Genomic DNA, 21,576 nt, shown 5'->3' with positions numbered 1-21,576 from the left:
ATTTCTTTGTAATTATTAATTTATGAATTTACTTAATTTACTTCTTTGTATTTATTACTTTAGTGTACCTTTGGATTGGCAATTAAAAATTTAATTTTAACCTATTTAGTCGCAATATGGGTGAAATGTTACATTTAGGCGTGGCACCAATTATTTAATAACGTTCCCTTGTCGCCATACTCCAGTTGTGTTGTTGTTTTGAACACAATAATATAATAACCAGACGACTGGCGCGGCCCCGGCCCTATCCGTCTTGTTGCCGGGAGTAAATATCTTCAAAACACGAAACAGATGGTTTGCTCTGTTTGCGTGTTTCTATTCTAAATATTGTGAGTTCTCAGCTCTCGACATGACGTCATACTTGCGTCATAGATTTCTATCACTGATTTACATCCCATTTCACTCTTGTTTGCCATTAGTACAACCAATGTGTACAATTTTGTAGCTCATATGTCTGTATAATATGGATTATATTTACATGTATTTTTTTATTTCTACTAAATAAAGTTACTTACAGGTAGATTTGAAAATAGTTCAAGGTTAGGATGTTATCGAAGTGGTTGTTGTGTTACCCAATGCTCGAACTAACCGCTGAGGTGATATCGGTGTGTTATGATCTGTAGGACATGTTGAAGCAAACTCCGAGTCAGACACATTACAAGAGGCTAGGGAATGGTTGACAAACATATCGGCACATTCACGTGGATGTGACATTACAAAAGCCACAATCGCAAGGATAGGCAGTCCACAAGTCACAGCCCGCAAGATACATTACTTGGAGTTTCTGTCATTAATATGATAAGAGTTTAGTCATGATCATTAGGCCAAGGCTTCGCAGCATTTCGTGACCAATATCATTGACATGCATGAGAATATGGCAGTCCAGAGACCGCAAGAGAACTTACTTGGGATTTCAGTAATGTACACAATAAGGTTTGAGTCATGATCATTAGGCCAAGGCTACGCAGCATTTCATGACCAATATCATTGACATGCATGAAAATATGGCAGTCCAGAGACCGCAAGAGAACTTACTTGGGATTTCAGTAATGTACACAATAAGGTTTGAGTCATGATCATTAGGCCAAGGCTACGCAGCATTTCGTGACCAATATCATTGACATGCACGATGATATGGCAATCCAAAGACCGCAAGAGACCTTACTCGAGTAGTGGGTAATTTGTGTAGTGGTTGTGTATTCGGATTGTTTTTAATTTGTATTTTAGCGTATGTGTCATATCCATTACGTCAAGCTTATGCTGCACTTAGTATCCAATTTATTTCACCTGCACATTGAAAGTGACAAACCACAACCCGCAAGAGACCTTATTTGGGATTTAATTAATACATATGATCAGGTTTTGAGTCGTGATCAGTAGACTAACACTATGCTGCACTTAGTATCCAATATGTTTGACATGCCGTTTGACAGTGGCAAACCACAAACCACAGACCGCAAGAGAACTTGTTCGGGTTGTTTGTAATTTATATCTTAGTGTCTGTGTCATGGCCATTAGGTCAAGGTTGTGCTACACTTAGAATCCAATATATTTGACATGTACAAATCGAAGTGGCAATCCACAAACCACAGACCGTAAGAGAACTTGTTCGGGTTGTTTGTAATTTATATCTTAGTGTCTGTGTCATGGCCATTAGGTCAAGGTTGTGCTACACTTAGAATCCAATATATTTGACATGCACAAATCGAAGTGGCAATCCACAAACCACAGACCGCAAGAGAACTTGTTCGGGTTGTTTGTAATTTATATCTTAGTGTCTGTGTCATGGCCATTAGGTCAAGGTTGTGCTACACTTAGAATCCAATATATTTGACATGTACAAATCGAAGTGGCAATCCACAAACCACAGACCGTAAGAGAACTTGTTCGGGTTGTTTGTAATTCTAATTTATATCTTAGTGTCTGTGTGTCAAGGTTGTGCTACACTTAGTCCAATATATGTGTACAAATCGAAGTGGCAATGTGTAAGTGTCTGTGTCATGGCCATTAGGTCAAAGTTGTGCTACACTTAGAATCCAATATATTTGACATGTACAAATCGAAGTGGCAATCTACAAACCACAGACCGTAACGAGAACTTGTTCGGGTTGTTTGTAATTTATATCTTAGTGTCTGTGTCATGGCCATTAGGTCAAAGTTGTGCTACACTTAGAATCCAATATATTTGACATGTACAAATCGAAGTGGCACCACAAACCACAGACCGCAAGAGACCTTATCCAGGTTGTTTGTGATTTGTATTTTAGTGTTTGTGACATGGCCACCAGGCTAAGGTTACGCGGCACTTAATATCCAATATATTTACTTTTTATACACAAGTGAAAGCGGCAATCCACAAATCACAAGAGACCTTATCCAGATTGTATTTTTGTGTTTGTGTCATGGTTATGGTGCGTCTGGTGTCCAATATACCGGATATACTATTGAGGGCGGCAATTCACAATCCACAGCATGTAGATACCCTGTTTGTTGGTACTCTGTATTTTAGTATTTGTGTCATCGTCATTAGGCTATGGCTTATTATCAAATAGATACTAATTGTTACCCACGACTTCGTACACAATTTTAAATATCAACGGCCTTATACTACTTATTAGAAGCACTTAGGATATAATATTATAGAGTCCTAGGAAATTTTCTAAACGTATGTAAGCTAACATCATGTACATATTATTTCCGTGTTCATGGTTAAGAGGGTCAGTGTTTAACCTGACTTTTTATCGTGTTTTGCACGTTTAGGAGAATTTCTAGTTCTTATCAATAATATTTCAGACGCCAAAACGGAGTCATCCTTTTCTGCCCTGATCAAGAAAATACGAATGCATTGGTCTCGGAAACCTACTTCGTGCAAACAGCGTTTACTTTTAGCCCTTGTCATATAACTCTGGTCTATGATGTTTCTAGTACCATAGTAGTTAGCCTTGTTCCGACGAAGAAAAATATGTACATACGTGGGACTAAGAAGCCTACTTAATTAAAATATATTTACTTCCGGCTGTTTTAATCCATTTACGGTGCCACAGTTAAGTTTTTCTTATTTGCATAATAATAAAGTTACCTATGTATGTACAGTATATCGAAAATACTATTTTTCTCAACAAGCGTCTACTTGCGGTTCTTGTAATGTTCTTTTGGTCTAAGAAGTTCAGTGCCATAGTTGAGTTAGTTTTTGTCTCGATGAAGAAATTATACATCCATACATAGGATTGAGAAGCCAATTACAGTCTAGGGGGAAATTCTACCTACTTCCTATAGGCCTATAAGGCGATAATTCTTATTAATACATATCAAAGTTTATAAGGTTTTACAAGATGGAAGTCGTGTTGTCTATCGGACTGTAGTCTGGGAAGGAATAGATCGTCGAGGTATGTTAGTGTTGATTTCTTTGTTTTTACTAAAGTCACTGCTTAAATGATGTATTACAATTTCAAAGAAGCGTACCAGTTTAGAGTGCTTTATTTGAAAACACTCACAGCTTTCTTCGTTAAGGTTCGTTTTAGAACAGTGTTTAACAGTATTTATAATGCAGCATATGTTTTAATTAGAAACTGGCGCAGTTTGAAGTAACAGCTAGATATTAAATTTGCCTGTGCTACTTGTACTAATGATCAAACACTGTATACATCAAATTTAAATGTAAACAGATGCTTCAGCCACTTTGTCGAACTTCGCCTGAATTTGTCAATAGCTGTTTTGTGTCAGTTAAATTTGGATTATGATGTATAAATAGCGTTTTTTCCGAATTTCAAAATATTCCTGGTAAATTTTCCGAACTTTTTCTTCATATAAACCTTTCTTTTATTTCAACAAATATTTTACAAAACAGATAAGCCAAATTGGTCTAGCCATTTTTCACATTAGTGTTTAGCAACACATTTCGCAATTAATTCTTATTTATAAGATGAATGTGGAGCCAATAATACATAAGTCAAACCCGACAAAATACCTTATTTTTGGTAATATGTTTGCAGTGTTTGTTTTGTGGTAATTAGGCCAAGGTTACGCAGTGCCTCAAGTCTAATGTTTTAACGAAAACCAGGGAATTACTTATGTGTCATATACGAGTACATTAATGTCATAATAAAAAAATGGTCACAAGGGACCCTACTTGGGTAATGAGTATAGTAGTTTTTTATTTTGTCGTCAAGCGAAAGGTCACGCATCATCTCGAGTACAATGTATTAGTGAAGACTCGGAAACAAAACTTATATACGAAATAGGGTCATTTACATTGTTATCATAGTCCAAAAGCCCACTAATGATGAAGTGATCTTCATCGAACTTTTGTGTAATACGTATGGTAGTTTTTACTTGGTGGTCATTAGGCCAAGGTTACGCAGCGCCTCGCGGCTCGTGGAGTACTGAAGACTAGTGTATAACTTATATAAGATATGGGGATATTCACTTTATTATTGTAGTTCGCAAGCCAATGTTCTCAAGAAACTTTACTCGGGTTCCCGTTATTGTATATGGAAGTTTTTGTTTGGCGATCATTTGGCCTAGGTTATGTCGAGTCCAGAGACATTTGACAAAATTACCTTTTTTGTTCTGGGATTTGTTACAGATTTCTTAACATCATAAATAAAAGCTGGTATAAATTAGGTGCTTCAGGTTTATTCAGGCAAGGAAAATTAGGTTTTCAGGTTTTTAACACTATACAACTATGTGATACTGCATATTGGACGTTATAGATTGTGGTTTTCTCATATATGCATCTAGCCTTATGTCAACCACGTCTGGCTAAGCATCAACGTTATATTTCATAATGTAATAACTGCATTTTTGACTAGTAAGTTCCTTTAAACTACCAGTGTATATTAATTTTGCTTTGTACAATTCACGAACGTTAATGAGCCTGCATTGATCCGGAAAATGTTGACTTTTCAAGACTTTGTGTGTAGCGGTGTGAGAGCAGTTGTAATTTTGCTTTGTACAGTTCACGAACGTTAATGAGCCTACATTGATACGGAAAATGTTGACGTTTCAAGAATTTGTGTGTAGCGGTGTGAAAGCAGTTGTAATTTTGCTTTGCACAGTTCACGAGCGTTAATGAGCCTAAATTGATCCGGAAAATGTTGACGTTTCAAGAATTTGTGTGTAGCGGTGTGAGAGCAGTTGTAATTTTGCTTTGTACAGTTCACGAACGTTAATGAGCTTACATTGATCCGGAAAATGTTGACGTTTCAAGAATTTGTGTGTAGCGGTGTGAGAGCAGTTGTAATTTTGCTTTGTACAGTTCACGAACGTTAATGAGCTTACATTGATCCGGAAAATGTTGACGTTTCAAGAATTTGTGTGTAGCGGTGTGAGAGCAGTTGTAATTTTTATTTATATATTTTTATTATTGGTATATAATCAGGTTGTTTGAATAATGTGGACCGAATACTCTGATAAAAAGTAAATTACTCTAGATTTACAATAATATGTACTTGTCATCTATTCAATAACGTATTTAGTCAGTAAATGCACGTTGTAATCTACTGTGTTTCACAATAACATAAACTTGTATGTTTCTTCTTCTAGTGGCAAGTCTGTTGCTTTACCAATATGTTTATTTTTTTTTTAATTTTTAAATGATGTGTTTCTCTCCCAGCACAATTCCAAAATTGGGTTGCAATGTAGTAACTATATCCCTAATGCCTAAGGGTGAAACCCACATTTAAATTTATGACTATTTTTCGTGTCATTAGAATTAACATATTTATGGACTAAGGACATTGAAAAACTAACAATTAAATGGATCAGTCTAAACGATGACTTTAATTTATCTAAGGGGTTTTAATATCGCTTTTTGGTTCAAGGGGAAGTAAATAATGCAACTGTATTACCTGTAATGGGCTTCGCGTCCCGCTAAATACACAGCTGGTAGCAAGTGATGTTATCTCATGTTGACGGCCTATATTAATGTCGGTGAACATCTCGGCGAAGTCAGCCTTAACCCGGTTTCACTTAACAACTTTAGATAAAAACATACCGGCTCCTCCGTTCAACTCGACCTTAGTTTCGTAGCCAATAACGAATGTACAGTCTTCCGTGGAAAACAATGTTCGATACGATATTCCGTCATATTATTGTTATTAATCTATATTATGGGAAATTTCATATTACTTTGACGTCAGTGGAATTATATAAACATCAATATAACATTCGTTTTAGAAAGATAACGTAAACTGAAGCTCGAGTTGTTAGAATTTCCAATTAAATAGTAATATCTGTAAATTATTTAGTTATAAATGTATATTCACATTCGCTGAAATATTTTACCAGGGTCATAAAAACAATATAAAACATGACAGTAACACATACACTATGATGATTGCCCTCTTGCACACGGAATGTTACCACGGGTATTACCAATCTTCAGAAGCAATTAAAAAATAAACTTCCAATATTACAAGAGGTGGCTTCTATTAATGAGGAAACCGATATACTGACTAAGTGCGAGGGCATAGAGTTATTGTTTTACTCCCGCTTTGCTCCAATGTAGTCTAGTCCAAATCTCGTTTTGTTCACTCGTGAGAAACTCCTCTGTGTTGACGTCAATGGCAGTAAAGTGAGAGTGTCAGTAGACTAACTGAAACCGGTTTGCTATCGGCGTTGTTGATTCAAATGATTAACTGCGTATTTTGCTACGGTTGAGCTAGCAAGTAATGCACCCACTTTGGAGTGATGCAACAGACATTAGGACACGAGTTCGTAACGCCAAGGTTGTAGCTGTAGTAAAGTTCCGACGCTGGTTTTCGCGCTGTTCTTGCTTGTCCGCTGAGCGCTGCCTTGAGTTTCGCCTTGAACTTGCTTTTGCGACCGGTTTTTCCATACATACTTTCAAATTTAAAACCAATATCAGACCAATACTGTATCTCGGAAGTGGATACATATTTGTATAATGTAGTGCGCTAAAATGGTACTTGACTGAACAATCATTCTATACAATCGTACTAGGCCACCTTTTAAGTGCTCTCTGAGTACTATCAGTTTTTGGCCTTGTCGAAAGCGCCTTCATCTCCGGCGATATCGCATACACTTGACAGGTACATTTGATTCGTTATCTGACTTCAAATGAATTATCCTAGAGCAAGCCAAGTTTGGCCTTATCAGAAATGGGCTTTATACACCGTCTCTACGCTCTATAAAGCGATTTTGCGGGGCTCTAGTCCACTGTAAACCTAAGTAATCAACAGCGTGCTGTAAACGTTTCCTCAGGGGGCTTACTTGAGTGAGCAGCAGCACTCAAGTGCATACTGTGATTGTTCCCAAGTTACATGTGTGGGCAGTACTACACGTGGTAGTAAACCATGGATTATTAATTTTCTTCTGATTTATCGCTTTTGAATATCCTTTCCACAGAATAAGAGGTACTGTTCCAAACCCGTTGACCAGAAATCATTTTAAAACTGGCTGAAAATGTCTATTTTCGTTATTTGTGTTTCTTACCCTTTGCAAACGGGAACTACGCGTCCAATGTTGTATCTTCCGAGTTTCCAAACTTGCATAATCCGAATAGAGAAACTGAAACATTGCAAAAGATTGGTAACATGCACTCGGTTTGTCCGAACAGAGAAATTCTGTCAATCTGGTAGCACAATGATCTGTTTTCGACATCTTTCCTGTTCATATACTTAGTCCTCCAGTACTCGAGCTTTGGTACGCACGGTATAACCTTTTTTCGTAAGCAAAGTTAGAAAAAGGTTAAGAATATCTTAGCTTAGCTTATAACGAGATTATAAAATGGCACTCTGTTATAGTTGTTACGACCAACAAAAGATAGTAACAATATTCTATACTATTTTGGACCCAAATAATTATTTAAAGATATAAACTCTTAATTCTTGTACTTATGTATGATGATCGCCGAAATATTGAGTATGACGTACAAAATCTAGAACAAATTTCAGTAAAACGCTGATGTATTTTAAACTCTATTTATACATGGCATTAAACAATCAGAGCTTAAAGTCTCATAAGCACTGGAAGCATTATTTTATATTCATCCCAGACTAAACCACCCCTGTAGTTCCACGAAATGATTTCCGGCTACAACACTGGACACACAGGAACAGCTGATGTAAGCCCAACGACAAAAGGCAACTCCAGGCTGAGTAATGGAATAAATAATGACCACGTGACGTCACGCCCCCCCTCCTACCCCAGTTCGCCGGCAGGCTACTTTTACTGTACCTTCTGGATTTATTCAGATTTCCATGCCTTACATGTCATAATGACATATTCAATCAGGCAAATGTGTAACTTTAGAATCGTTAGATTTATTTGTTTGTGGCCAGATTGTAATACAAGGATTCTAGATATAGAAGCATTTCTTAAAACTCATTGTTTGAAAATTGTATGGTTATTTTCTTCTTTTTTGGAAATGACAAACAACCTCAATGCTTTTAAATTAGTTCTGAGTTTGTAAATTTATTTGATAATTTGCAAGTGTGTGTTTAAAAGGTAGTGTACTTTGCAGTTCAATAAATACATTAAACGGTCTGTTTGGTACCTTAACTCTACTGATGACCTCGTTGGACTTAATCCTCCCCAAAATACTATCAAATACTAAATGATTGTACTCCTTTGGGTTTTGTCGTGTTTGCCAATTGAATCATGCGCATTCAGGTATCGTTAATTGTTGTATTAAAGTAGGACTCGTTCCTTGTAGGAAAAATGTCAAAAGATGCGCACCAGAACGACCGTTAGAGAGGTTATCAGGTATGTACATTAGTAGAAGCTGCCCTCTCCGCCAGATAAGAGCCTGGGATTGCCTCTCTATCGGCCTGCCTTTGGTCATGGTCATGCAATGAATAAATTGGGTATATCTAATTAAACGTGAAACCCAAGCCCGTAAGCGGCCAATTGCACAACTACTTTCCGCTAAACCAAGCAACAATTACGAGAGGCCTAGTTAGTTATTGTCGCCCTTTCCGCTTTCCGGGACTTAGTAACCCGTGATATTTACCATGGTAAGTCAGCTTGTACTTCGGAATTCCTTAGTACAATAAAACTATTCTAGAAGTTTCCTTTTTAAAGGTGCGCTTTCTACGCCAGTAACATTTTAATTAGTATACTAAACGTTTTTACAAGAAAACTGCCCAAACACGCTTGCACATTTTTTTATCTCACCAATAATTGAACTAGTGACCTCTCGGTTAAAGGACCCCTACTCTACTCTTTATTAATATTTAATATAAAAAAAATATTCAGGTAAGATGGACCTAGAGAATAATTCCGACATTTAATGAGATAATTAGAGTTCATAACGACAATGAGAAAAAGCAAAACAATTTACTCCTTATTTTTTTGTTGAGTTTTTGTAATACTAGTCTATTGCCTAGTTTAATAGGTAGAGATATGGAATCAACCTTATAACGGTTGTTAGTATTTGATCTAATAGATAGTTAAAGGCGAATGTAAAATAGTTTACTCGCAATAGACGCAATTACTTGGGATGTAAGATTGGACTTTATGCTTCATTTAATTATTATTATCGGATATAAATATTTAACAACTGAATGAAACATATAGGTATTCTTTCTTTAATTTTAAATGTTCTGAAAATTTTTAAATACATTTGATAATATATGGGCTGTGAGAGTTGCATTATTCAAAATATTACATTCAGCGCATTGTCATATCTTAGTACAAATCCATAGAGGGAGGAAAAGTTAGAGGGCTAAAATGTGAGTAAATGTTCTGTGCGGAATTTTATTGATATATTCTGAAGAGATAATAGCTCTAATTGATTAGGAGAACACGACACGATAATATTATTGCAGTAAATTCTATGAATTAGGATAATTTAGGTGTCTGTGCACTGCTCCGTGGCTGCTGAAGGACAATTACAAGGTTCCCGGTGAGGAGTAACAGATTGAAGGCTGATAGACTCGGATTCATGACAATACGTACACCAACACTTATTTCTCTGGTTTGATATTTTGCTGTAAAACCTAGCTCATTGTTTGACAAAGTTTGAATCAAGTGTAGAACAGAATCGAGATTTAAAGTTCATGCTTTTCTTTTATAACACAATAATTAAATATATAATAGTAAAACATGAACAAAATGTCTTTTAGTTTCATTGCGTGTAGGTTCGTAAAAATGAGAGTAAAATTTTTGGTGAAATCACAAATTTCCAAGCCTTGGAAGTCGCAACATGGTGGCAAGACCTTGGCGGGTGACAAAACTGGTAACGACTGTACACCTTGAGGGACTCCACATTATCAATACACACAATAGGGTATCACTGTAGGGTGTCCTCGCTGTGGGAAATATGAGAAGTGTGCCGCCCCCCGTCTCGCCGCCCCCGGTATCGACCGCCGCCCCCAACCCTTCTCCACCCCTCACCACCCCCAAAGCCCCGTGACCTCACACTGTTGATGGGGGCAGTGAAACTCGCATCTCTTTGGCCGTATTAGTTTATCACTTCAGATGGAGGCCACTTTGCCATGTTCCTGTGACCTTGAGTTCGCATTATGCCAAGATCTCGTTCATTCACCATGTAAAATCATTACTCAAGAATTTCGTGCTTTTTGTGACATTTTAATGTTTAGCAAATACGGTGTTTTGTTTGTTTTTCACGTGTTTGTAGGGTATTAATATTCCCTTCACTAGACTTATTAAATGTATTTGATTATCAAATATCTAGTCTTACTAGTTCGTTCTTAATAATTTTATCTACATTAGTGACTTATCCGAACCTGAAATCATTTCCTCACTCAGCATATTACTTACTTTTTTCATACGTTGTCATCTTGACGAAGATCTTATTTTATTTACAAGAGGATGGAGTGTTTGGTCAAATTACATAAAAAATACCTCGAAACTTCCCTCCATATACCCATTAAAACTGATTTTGCATCGCCATAAAATATCTTGTAGGAAATCATAAGGAGCATAGGAGCTCAAAACACACGCGTCTTCCAGTTCACACAGCTTCGGAACATTGCACACAATGAAACATTTAACATGTTTTGGCCTTGCTGTAGATAGCCATCTTAACAAATCATTTGACTGAAGATGGTCCAGCTTAGCAAGGCAGAAATGTATCAAGATTATCGCTGTGTTATCAATTTCTCGAAGGGTTTAAACTGGAAGACTTAGTTAATAGTAAATTTTATTAAACAATTATATATTAAGTTGTATAATATTATACATAGATGTTTGTAAAGAAAGTATTTCCTAAAATCTACAAACTGTCTCTGTCTTTCACCGAAGCTTTTACAAAGTGTTCTACAGTTGAGTCGAGCCCTATTAAAATTTTACTATACTTTCCAAGGTAATGAATTGTAAACATTGTAACTCAACTAATGTAAGTAAAATAGAAAAAAACCTTACCAATCTAATTATTTTGTTTGAGCAAGGGTTATTACACTGACATTGCCCTGGTGAAATAATAGTGATCTGATTTATGAAAAAGATAAAATAACATAGTGATGATTTGCTGTTTGCTTCTCACTCAGCAAACCTTTAGTTGAATTTGACCGTAGCCAAGGGGTAAGTGTGCGGCTATCTAAATTAACGTAGAAAGACCTTCCTATTTGTGTAAATAATAAGATTTTCCTCACTGTATACAAAATTGTGGAGGGTATAGAACGTTTTCACATCCCTGAAAGAATCTGACTTAGCAAGAACTTCAAAGATGATTCATTATTAAAAGATTAACAATCGAGATCCTTATCTAGAAGTGAAGCATTTTGGTAGTGAAAAGTTGGTATTAACAGTTTATGGTAAAAATGTCAACCAAGAACTGTTACAGAGCTTCTTTTCTTGAGGGGCTCAAGAAAGGGGCGGAACTCCAGAGATTTTCTAAAAGACTGCAGAAATAGATAGTTTCCATAGGTTAAGGTCACCCGGAGATAGGAGGTCTCATAAACCCTGGAGTTCTGGATACGGGAAATTTTCAAGAGCACAAGGTCAGAAATTGCTATATACCAAAAGCATGTAGAGGCCAGAAGATCCAAGAGGCCAGGAACTCCCAAATTTTGTCAGTTTACAGAGCATGGGACTTTTCAAAGTAGATAACTTTCACAGATGACTGTCTATAAATATGTTCTAGAGGCCAGGATCTACTAGATGCTAGGATATCTCAGAGGCCGGGATCTCCCGAAAGTTGAAATGTCCCGAAGACCGGAGCTATCTTAGGCCATCGATTCCCAATCATAGTGAAATGCACAAGATCGGGAGATTTTTAATGGCTGGAAACTTCTAAAAGCCAAAAGCTTCCGAAGGCTGTTGGCTTCCAGATTTTGAGGATTCCCAGAGACAGAAGTTTCCATAGGCCCACTAACTTCTAAAGATCGGAAGCTCCAACAGTTTCTAGAGAATGTTTCTAGTATCCAGGAGCTTGTACAGAATAAAAACTAACAAATCTGTAGCTCGCATAAGTAGTTGACATAATTTGGTATGAACAAATTATGCCACACATTTTACCCAAGAAAGTTTCTGAAGCTCCTCTTCAAGGGGGATTTCAAAAGCTCCAGTGCCAGAAATGTTTGAGAGCTTATGAAGGTTGGCAGCTTACTGAGGCTTGGAACTGCCATATGCTGAAAGCTTTAGAAGCTGGGTGCTCCCTAAAGCCAGAGGTTTACTGGATACATTTTACCATCCATAAAGAGCAATTTTTAATAATTTACTTCTAATTACTCTTCCCTCACATACAGTGAAATCATATAGTCTTTTTGTAGCTTGAGAAATAGTATCTTTATATACACAATAAGTTATTCAGAATTTTGCTAGTCAATTGGATCTTTAAATACAGTAGAACCTCGGTTAACCGAGCCTCGCTTAACCGAGACTCCCGGGTTAACCGAGGCCGTCCTCGGACGATTTTTTTTTATTTAAAAAAGCAAAAGAAACACGCACAAACTACGTACAGTAATGAGCGTTTGGGTGCTCCTTTTATCGCAATACGCACGCTAGCCTGCAATGCGTTAAAACTACTGTACAGTAAATTGTTGGCAACTGTTTGTGTTTCCTCGGCCAAATATTTGCGTAGCTTAGCGCTTATCTTTGCCGAATGCATACGGCACTGTCACCCGACACCGCTCGCCAGAGCAGCTGCAGGTGTTGTAACCCGACACCGCTCGCCGCCCGGACCAATGCGAACTGTTTCAATGCCGAGACGCGACTGAGCCACTCGCTCTCCCCACCACCCCGATTCGACTCCGTTAGCTTATTGCGCATCTAGTGGGCTGTCCTGGTGTACAGCTTCAGCTCGGATGTGTTCGTGCATCATCGGTCTGCCCGAAGACGCCATTTCGTCTCAGTGGCAGTCCTTTGTTTACTTTTACAAGTCAAGTGTCTATCACTGTTTTTTTTATTGTGTGTTTAAGTGCAGTTACAGTAGGTGTAAATGAGTGCTAAACGCAAACGTGTCGTTGTGTCCTTAGAGACTAAAAACTAAATGCGATTCGTCGTCTGGGACAATGGTGAGTCAATAAGAACAGTCGCTAAAGACTTGGGTGTTGGTGAGGTTACCGTCGGAGATTGGAGGAGGAAGAGGGCTGAGTTAGAAAAATGGGGTGCTCAGAGCTTAAATTCCAATTGCAATTCAGAGAGAAAAACGTTTAAAAAGTGTGAGTATGAAAAAACTTTCCGAGGCTTTATTCTTATGGTTTTCGGAAATGAGAGCAAGGGGAAGTCCAATAAGTGGGGCCTATTTTGCAGGCAAAAAGCGCTAGATTTCCATAAATCTTTTGGCGATGGCGATGAACCTTTTACCGCTAGTTCCGGGGTGGTTAATGCGATGGAAGAACCGTTATGGAGTGCGGCAACTTAATATATCTGGGGAAAAACTTTCAGGTAATGAAACTGATGTGACAGTTTTTGAAGAAAAAATAAGAAAATTGATTTTTGAGTGAGGGTCTTACATCCGATCAAATATTCAACTGTGATGAGACAGGCCTTAACTTCAGAATGTTGCCCTCAAAAACTTTAGCCAGTCAGCAGGAAACATCAGCTCCTGGGTATAAGAAATCTAAAGATCGAGTTACAGTTTTAGGATGTGCCAATGCTGCAGGAAGTTTGAAACTCAAACCAGTTGTAATAGGCAAGTATAAAAAGCCACGTGGCTTTTAAAAATACTAATGTGGACACATTTCCCAGCACATACACAAACCAGAAAAAACGCATGGATGGACTCGCGGATTTTCAAACAATGGTTTTTTGAGGAATTCGTTCCAGTCGTTGAAGCTTTCTTGGAGAACAAAAAACTCCCTCGCAAGGCCCTTCTTATTCTTGACAACGCTTCGTCCCATCCAGATGCTGATGAGCTAGTCAGCGATGGCATTAGAGCCTTATTTTTGCCTCCAAACGTTACTGCCCTCATCCAGCCTCTAGACCAGGGAGTTTCTAGAAACTTTTAAGCGAAACTACAAAAAGAGGCTGCTTAGAAATCTACTGGAGAAGCTAGAGGACGGGCTGGGTGTCACTGATGCTCTCAAGTTAATCACAATGAAAAAGATGTTGTCTACTGGGTGTCAGAAGCTTGGGATAACGTTAGGGAGGACACTATAAGGAAGGTCATGGCGCAAACTTTTCGGAATTGAAAAGGCAAGCCGCCAAGAGACAGCTGCTCCTTGGAAAACCAGCCAAGAGCATGTCCTCCTGAAAATGAAGAGCTTGTGAATCTTTGTAACCACCTTCCAGTGGCTGAGCCCATCAGTGCAGAGGACATCAGTGAATGGATCAATGGAGATGAGGATCAGGCCCTAACTGATGACGTGATTATCCAGATGCTCAACCAACCAGAAGATGATGACAAGTAAGTTTTTGATTTTTTATTTATGCAAAATTTTAACATAAAAAACATAATCCAACATCAATTTTTTAACACAACTACAGTATATTTGTTACACTTTAGTTAAATGTTGCCCATTCATCAATCCAAAACTAATTTCATACCAATTCCAACTGCTGCCTTTTGATTGCGTTACGGTTACGTAAAACAAAAGTTTTTTTTACAGCGATGAACCTGATGGGGCGCCTGAGAAAATATCACATACAGAAGGTCTAAGAACGATCGAGGGAGCACTGGCATACATTGAACAACAAGAAACCGCAACAACAAACGATTTTAGTTTGGCTGCGACGCTGGCGCAACAGGGCGGCTAGCCTAATATCCTCTAATCTAAGTCAAAAAACAATAACTGATTTCTTTGGGAAAAAAGATTAGCTTACTTTGTTTATTTTTGTACAATGTACAGTAAATTAATTTTCATTTCTTTGATTTTAATTTTGTAAAACAGGAATACTGTACTGTAACTAAACTTCTGTACATTGTGTAGCCTATATCATACGTATTCAGTTGTGCAATAAATTGAGTGTTATATTAAAACAGTGTTTAGTATTGTGAGTGTTACCGTTTCCTCTCACGTTTTATTGCGTACTAATAACATTTCTTGTACTAATAAACTAAACAACAGTTCAGTTAATAACTTTTGTTTCATGTTTTAGTATATCTTGAGCTATTTTTAGCCCCGGTAAACGATTTTTAGGTTACGTTCCGTGTTATCCGAGGTTTCGCCGTATCCGAGGTACCCTCGGGTCCCAATTACCTCGGTTAACCGAGGTTCTACTGTATGCATATAATGAAGAAGAGTTTGAAAAACAGTCAGCTAACTGTTGACATAGAGAGAGAGAGAGAGAGAGAGAGAGAGAGAGAGAGAGAGAGAGAGAGAGAGAGAGAGAAAGAAAGAGTGAGAGCGGTGTTCGATGTAGTGGAAAGCAACAGCTCCAATTCAATTAATGCCCTGAATGCTGTTTGATTGAATGCTTTGTTGTATACGATCTACCCTCAGTAGCTTTCTATGCTGTCATTTCCTTTATTGTAACTTGTAACCAAGTTTTTGTTAATTGTGAAAATTCGTTATCAACACATTTAGAAACTGCTCTGTAGTAATTACTTTTGTGTTGGTCAGTTTCTTGCACGTTGGTTTGGTGTTTGTTGTATAATGTTCAATTATGATTACAAATGGAGCTCCTAGAAAATAAACGATAAAAAGTCTCAATGGCACCTTTGGGGTTTGCCGTGGTTTCTGGGGTTTTTACATATTTTTTACTCTTGGATGTTATAAATAGAGGGCTTGTCTTGTGTCTATCTTAAAAAAAGACTTATGACTGTACAAATTCATACCACTAAAAATGTCTTAGTAACATAAACGTTGATGTAATTGTATCACATTGTAGATTTGGATGAATCGGAGTTAAGTGTTGTTTGAGTTTATTTCAGAGGCAATAGAAGTTTGCTGATTGAACAGGAAGTAGTTGCTCTAGTTGTAGTAGTAGTTGTTGTTAATTTCGTGTATGTAAAATAAGTTTTAAATGAGAACTGTCTTGTAGGTTAATATTTTTCATTCAAAACTTAGTGCTGTATGTTATGTTGCAGCCGATGGGCTTCCTGGACATGTCCATACCTTATACTGCTCTGCAGGAAGTATATGTTGTCAGCAGATGGGATACTAACCACAAGTTCTGCATTCGCCTCGTTGTGCCTAATGGATCTATACTACTACAGGTAACTTTGTTCTACTACTTTCACCAGATATGAGTCACCCATCTAAGTGGCATTAACATCGTATAAAACGTAATTACATCCAAGTATTTTTAGAGGCTTTATAAACCTTTCAAAAGTGGTAATTTCTTAAAGTATTTATAACATGGATCTTTCTTGTAAGTTTTAGACACTTTTAAGTTTATAGATATTTTAAATCATTACCTATTTACTCATTTACACTCTTTTGTTTAAAATGCATTGAATAAATTTACTTTAATCTGCATAAATGGCAATTTTAAATGTGTAGAGTTTCAAAATGTAACAGTTTTTGTCTTTTAAGAATAAAATAATTATCTTTGCTGAAAAGTTTTGTTTTCTTCTTCTAATTGCTAACTACTATACAAATATAATTTTAATCTCAATATCAGGGTTCACATCAAGTAAAAGATCAAAATCAAACGTTTTTACTGTTCAGTAATTAAATTCAGGTAATCTAAAAATATTATTGAAAATTCATAGTATCGATGGTTTAGTAATTAAACAATATAAAACTGTAAAGTGAAGCAATACCATGATTTAATTGGTGTAATTCCTACCAAAGCTGCCAAATCGGGGAATCTATTTACATAGTGTCCCTTAACAACTGACCAATATCAATAAATGGTTCAGGCCATAAAAAAAAAACATAAAAAAATACTGTCCAATGGCTTTCCATTTGTTTATCTGTATGTGATTTGTTGAAATAATATATTTACATTTTAATAAGAGTTTAAGTATTGGAATTCGGTTCTCATACTTTTATCAATGTGCAAAGTAACAATATTATGCCATTTACAATTTTGAAATGTGTTCAGTTTTCAACAAATTATATATATATATATATATATATATATATATATATATATAAATGTTTGTCTGTATGTCCTTTATAGAATGGTAAAATATTTGATCGATCAATATGAAATTTTGTATGTATATGTATTTTTCCCCGGAAAAGGATTATATTCTATGCCCATTGATGTAACTTGCCACCAGGTGGTGCAGCAAAAGATCTAAGTTTTCAGAGTGCCTGCACACTATAAACTGCAATTACGAGAGTTAGGTATATTAAATAGCCAAACACTATTTGAAGGCGCTAAGTTATTATGTATATTTGTCTTCAAGATACATTTCTGGTTGAAATTAAAGCTTGAGTGTTAGACCACTTTATAATAAGTACATGTACATGTACATTGACTATAAACATACACAGATTTTCTTGATTGTGGCGACAAGGCAAACTCTATATCAGCATTGGAAATATAATTTACTTGAGCCAGAAGTGTACATACATGGACAAAGCATATAAAGTGTGTAAAGCCGTGGAAAACCGCTAGTAAAATATATTTTCTCATAATAATCTTATTACTGTTTTGGAATAAGAGTAGATTCAAAACACATATATTTAAAATTGTTGTAATGATGTAAACTAATTATACTGTCATGTTATATGATCAATAATTATTTAGGACATGTTTTGGTTCAAACATTTATGATTACAACAAAAAAGAGCTCATATTGTCAAATGTTATTGCAGTCCACGTAATGATGTAGCTTATGACACTTCATAAATGATTAATTTTTTGATTTATAATAAAGATTATGTGATTTAGCTTGAAATATAATAATATATACCACTTTAGTATAATTTCTTTGTTAGTGTTAAGATGTTTTTATTTGTTAAATTTGTTTAATTTAAATTAATTTCGTGATCATCTACCTCATCATCACATTCCTAAATTTAATCAGCTTAATTTAAAGTATAATAACTATTTAAACCTAAATTTATTTTCCTACCCATAATTTTGAATGTTGTTCTAGCAAAAAGAAAAACTCTCCTAGCAATATAGTGATTAGTGTTAAGAAGACAAGAAGACTAGAAGTACAACAAGGCTGTGAACAACAACATTGTTAAGAACTAACACTTGTGTTTCATTCCACCTCATCCTTCTTCTTCATTTGACCAGTCTAATGAATAGACAAAGTTGGGTATTGCTCAAAAATTTGTTTTATTCTTCTTTAAATCAGTGGTAGGACTGCAAGAGCCACACTGTCATTATTTCCATTTTTAAAGCTCTTTCGATAAAATTTCTGTGGTGACGAGTAAACATTTTTGGCGATACCAAACCTTACTTAGAACTTTATTGTACTTGGTACTTTATTAGAACTTCAAACAATAGATTTTCCAACTCTAAATTTGCATGAAGGCTCTATCAGTGTCACTGTTCTACCTGTTAGCTGGCACATCATCCATAATAAGAGCAATAATTTGATTCCATATTTTAACTCAACTAAAATTTTAAATTCTTAATTCACATGTTTCAGTATTTAACAGGACCTCCAAAGTTTTAGTTTTAATTTATTATAACTAGCTACCAAAAATGAAACTCCAAGAAAATATTAATTAGCTTAAAAGAAAACTACAGTATCTGTTTATTTAGCATAAGTATTCTACTATCCAAGTTTAGTATATCAACAGGCTCTGTCTGTCTGTAAGGCAGGTTCTGTTAATTTAACAGGCATTTTGATTTCAGGCCAGTAACGCCTATATCCGAGACCAGTGGTACCACTCCATCTTGTGGAAGGTTAGTTTATAACAAGTACAAATGTTATCTGTATTAATATTTTCTTGGCTTCTTGCCTTCTTCAGATTCTGCATGTTTTGGAACATGTACTCATTTACTCTGGAACTAATTGATGCTTCTGTATGGGTACATACTATTAACAGATTTATAGGCTAATTTACAAACTCTATACCTACAACAGAAGCCTTATTATCAATTCTAAATTAATTAATTGTTGTTTCAATCTTAGGTTAAGCATTATCCTTGGCGATTAAAGTGAGAAAATCTCTTATTTTAACTTAAGTAACTCCTTAATGTTATTTCTTCATGATTTCATGGTGCTATATCTTCAGCAAAGCCCTCTTGAAACACGACAATGAGTAACTGAAGGATGAATTAATTCTCAGAATTGACAGTGTAGAATGTAGAAACGATTTGTATGAAGTACGCAAATACAAAGGAAATCCTTAAGTTTAAGTTTTCTAGAAGAGCCAGTCTATCTATTTCCAGATTGATAAAAAGGACATCCTGGATGAAAGATCTTTATTCAAAGGATTTGAGGTTGAAGACTGTGAATTTATATTCAAGTATGTATATCAAATTTTCTTTCTGTGTATCCAAGACACAGTTGTGAGATTGGATGTAAATATCTTAGTACTTTGTCAATAAATTGTTATGATTCAAGTCCAATATACTCTTGCATCTTACTACAAGATGAAAACGTGTGGTGTTGAACCTGTTAATATGCAGGGCGTAGGCCATCCAAATAAACCACATGGTTTCGTAGTCTATATGTTAAAAAGTGGACAGTTTAATAAAGTCTATTCTTGGGTTGCCACTCTGCTGATACATAATTTTCTTCTAGTTGAGGCACAATATGCAGTTCGAGGATGTTCAGCTAAACATTAAATTCAACAAAAAATAAGCCATATATTTTGATACAGTTAATGATAGAAGTATAATTAGGAAAATTAAAAAGCAGTTACTGTGTGAAAATAGTTTTTCCTTTTGAACATATGAGTCAAGTTTAAATGATACTACATACCTTTCAAATATAAGTGTTTAAATAAACAACACTTAGTAATGTTGTTCTGCTTTAGATTTGTAGACTAAATTAATTTCTCTATAAAATAATTGAAATTGATTTTGTTCATTATTTTGTGTATTGTAATATAGAGTACTCCAATAATTGAAAAATTGGTGCATCTACGAGTACACATTAAAAAGTGTTTTTTGTTTCAGAAAAACATTTTCAAGTACCAGAATTTGCTTACTTGTTCTACCAGACCAGAGGTCATATTAAAAGAAATGAAGGTAAATAAAATCTTTATGTTTCTTCAAGAACATCTTCCATTTTATTGTTTTAATTAAGTACAGCCCATTAAATAACACTTAAAATTAAAATCAGGTCTTCACTAAATATTGCTGTATATCTTATGATTTACAAATACACTTTGAAATTTTATTTAATTTTATGATATTGTTACTCTGTTGGGATACAATGTGTCGGGCATGTAACAAATATATGAATGCTTTACTATGCCACAGTGTGTGTGGCAAATCCCTAAAAGCAAATACCCCTTTAAAATAAACTATATTTTTCATAAAATTTGACTAATTTAGGTTTTCGACATTGTGAGAAACAACTTTAAAATGAAATTAGATACCATTGCTATTTTACAAACTGTGGGTATTTTTTTGTAGCAAACCCCATATTTTTAAGAGTGCACATCCACGTATATTCAGCATTACAAAAACAGAACACTCATTCAAAATAAGCAAAAACATTTTTTCAAAACAAAATAGTTAGAGAAGCAAAATAGATTGGAAATAGGATTTAATACAAGGCATTCTAAAATGCCTAGTGAATTACGTCAGATTGCATTGTTTTTAATTTGAGGAACAATAATAACAAATAATGCATGAAGCTAACGTTCAAGTAAATTGTCTTAATATATAAAAATTATTAACTATACTTTTTAATGTGTTTCTGATCTTTCTAGTACATTCCTAAATTTTTTTTTTCACAAGACGTCTTGAGTTCAAGTATTTTATTTCTATTGATTAGTCTATTTTATTTATTTCATATGTATTAATCTGTAAATTAATAATTTACAATTTATACACATTAATTAATTTTGCATTGAATTCCTCCAGTTGATACTAAATTTTTATCATGAACAGATGCTTTTTTTAGAAATATAGTAAATATTAAATATGTAAACAGAGAGAGCTAAACACCCTTCCAATTGCATCAAAACAGTAAGAGAGCTCTCAAAGGACTTCTAGTGTATGGAAAACCTTGAAATGATTGCAGCATAGGGAGTGCTTTTACTGTCTGATAATATCCACTGTAAACATGGAATAGCACTATTGTCGGGTTTATGGTGAGATAGAGGTACAATGGTCTAGATAACAATGCCTCTTTCTCTCTCCAATTACTGTATGTACAATACAAATTATTAC

The 21,576-nt window shown here is 35.5% G+C and overlaps 1 protein-coding gene across 1 annotated transcript in view; it reads left to right on the top strand.

Moving 5' to 3' along the window:
* Positions 1-21,576, top strand: part of LOC124354620 (C-Maf-inducing protein-like) — an 87,721-nt gene that overhangs the window by 44,250 nt on the left and 21,895 nt on the right. The window contains exons 3-5 of the mRNA XM_046805223.1: positions 16,400-16,528; positions 19,081-19,131; positions 20,353-20,424. Of these exons, the coding sequence (XP_046661179.1) occupies positions 16,400-16,528; positions 19,081-19,131; positions 20,353-20,424 (252 nt within the window). The remainder of the gene's footprint in view (positions 1-16,399; positions 16,529-19,080; positions 19,132-20,352; positions 20,425-21,576) is intronic.

Source organism: Homalodisca vitripennis, chromosome 2, assembly GCF_021130785.1.
Source record: "Homalodisca vitripennis isolate AUS2020 chromosome 2, UT_GWSS_2.1, whole genome shotgun sequence".
In the NCBI taxonomy this organism is placed as follows: Eukaryota; Metazoa; Arthropoda; class Insecta; order Hemiptera; family Cicadellidae; genus Homalodisca; species Homalodisca vitripennis.
Note: the sequence above shows the minus strand (reverse complement) of the source record. Positions and strands in the feature narration are given on the sequence as shown.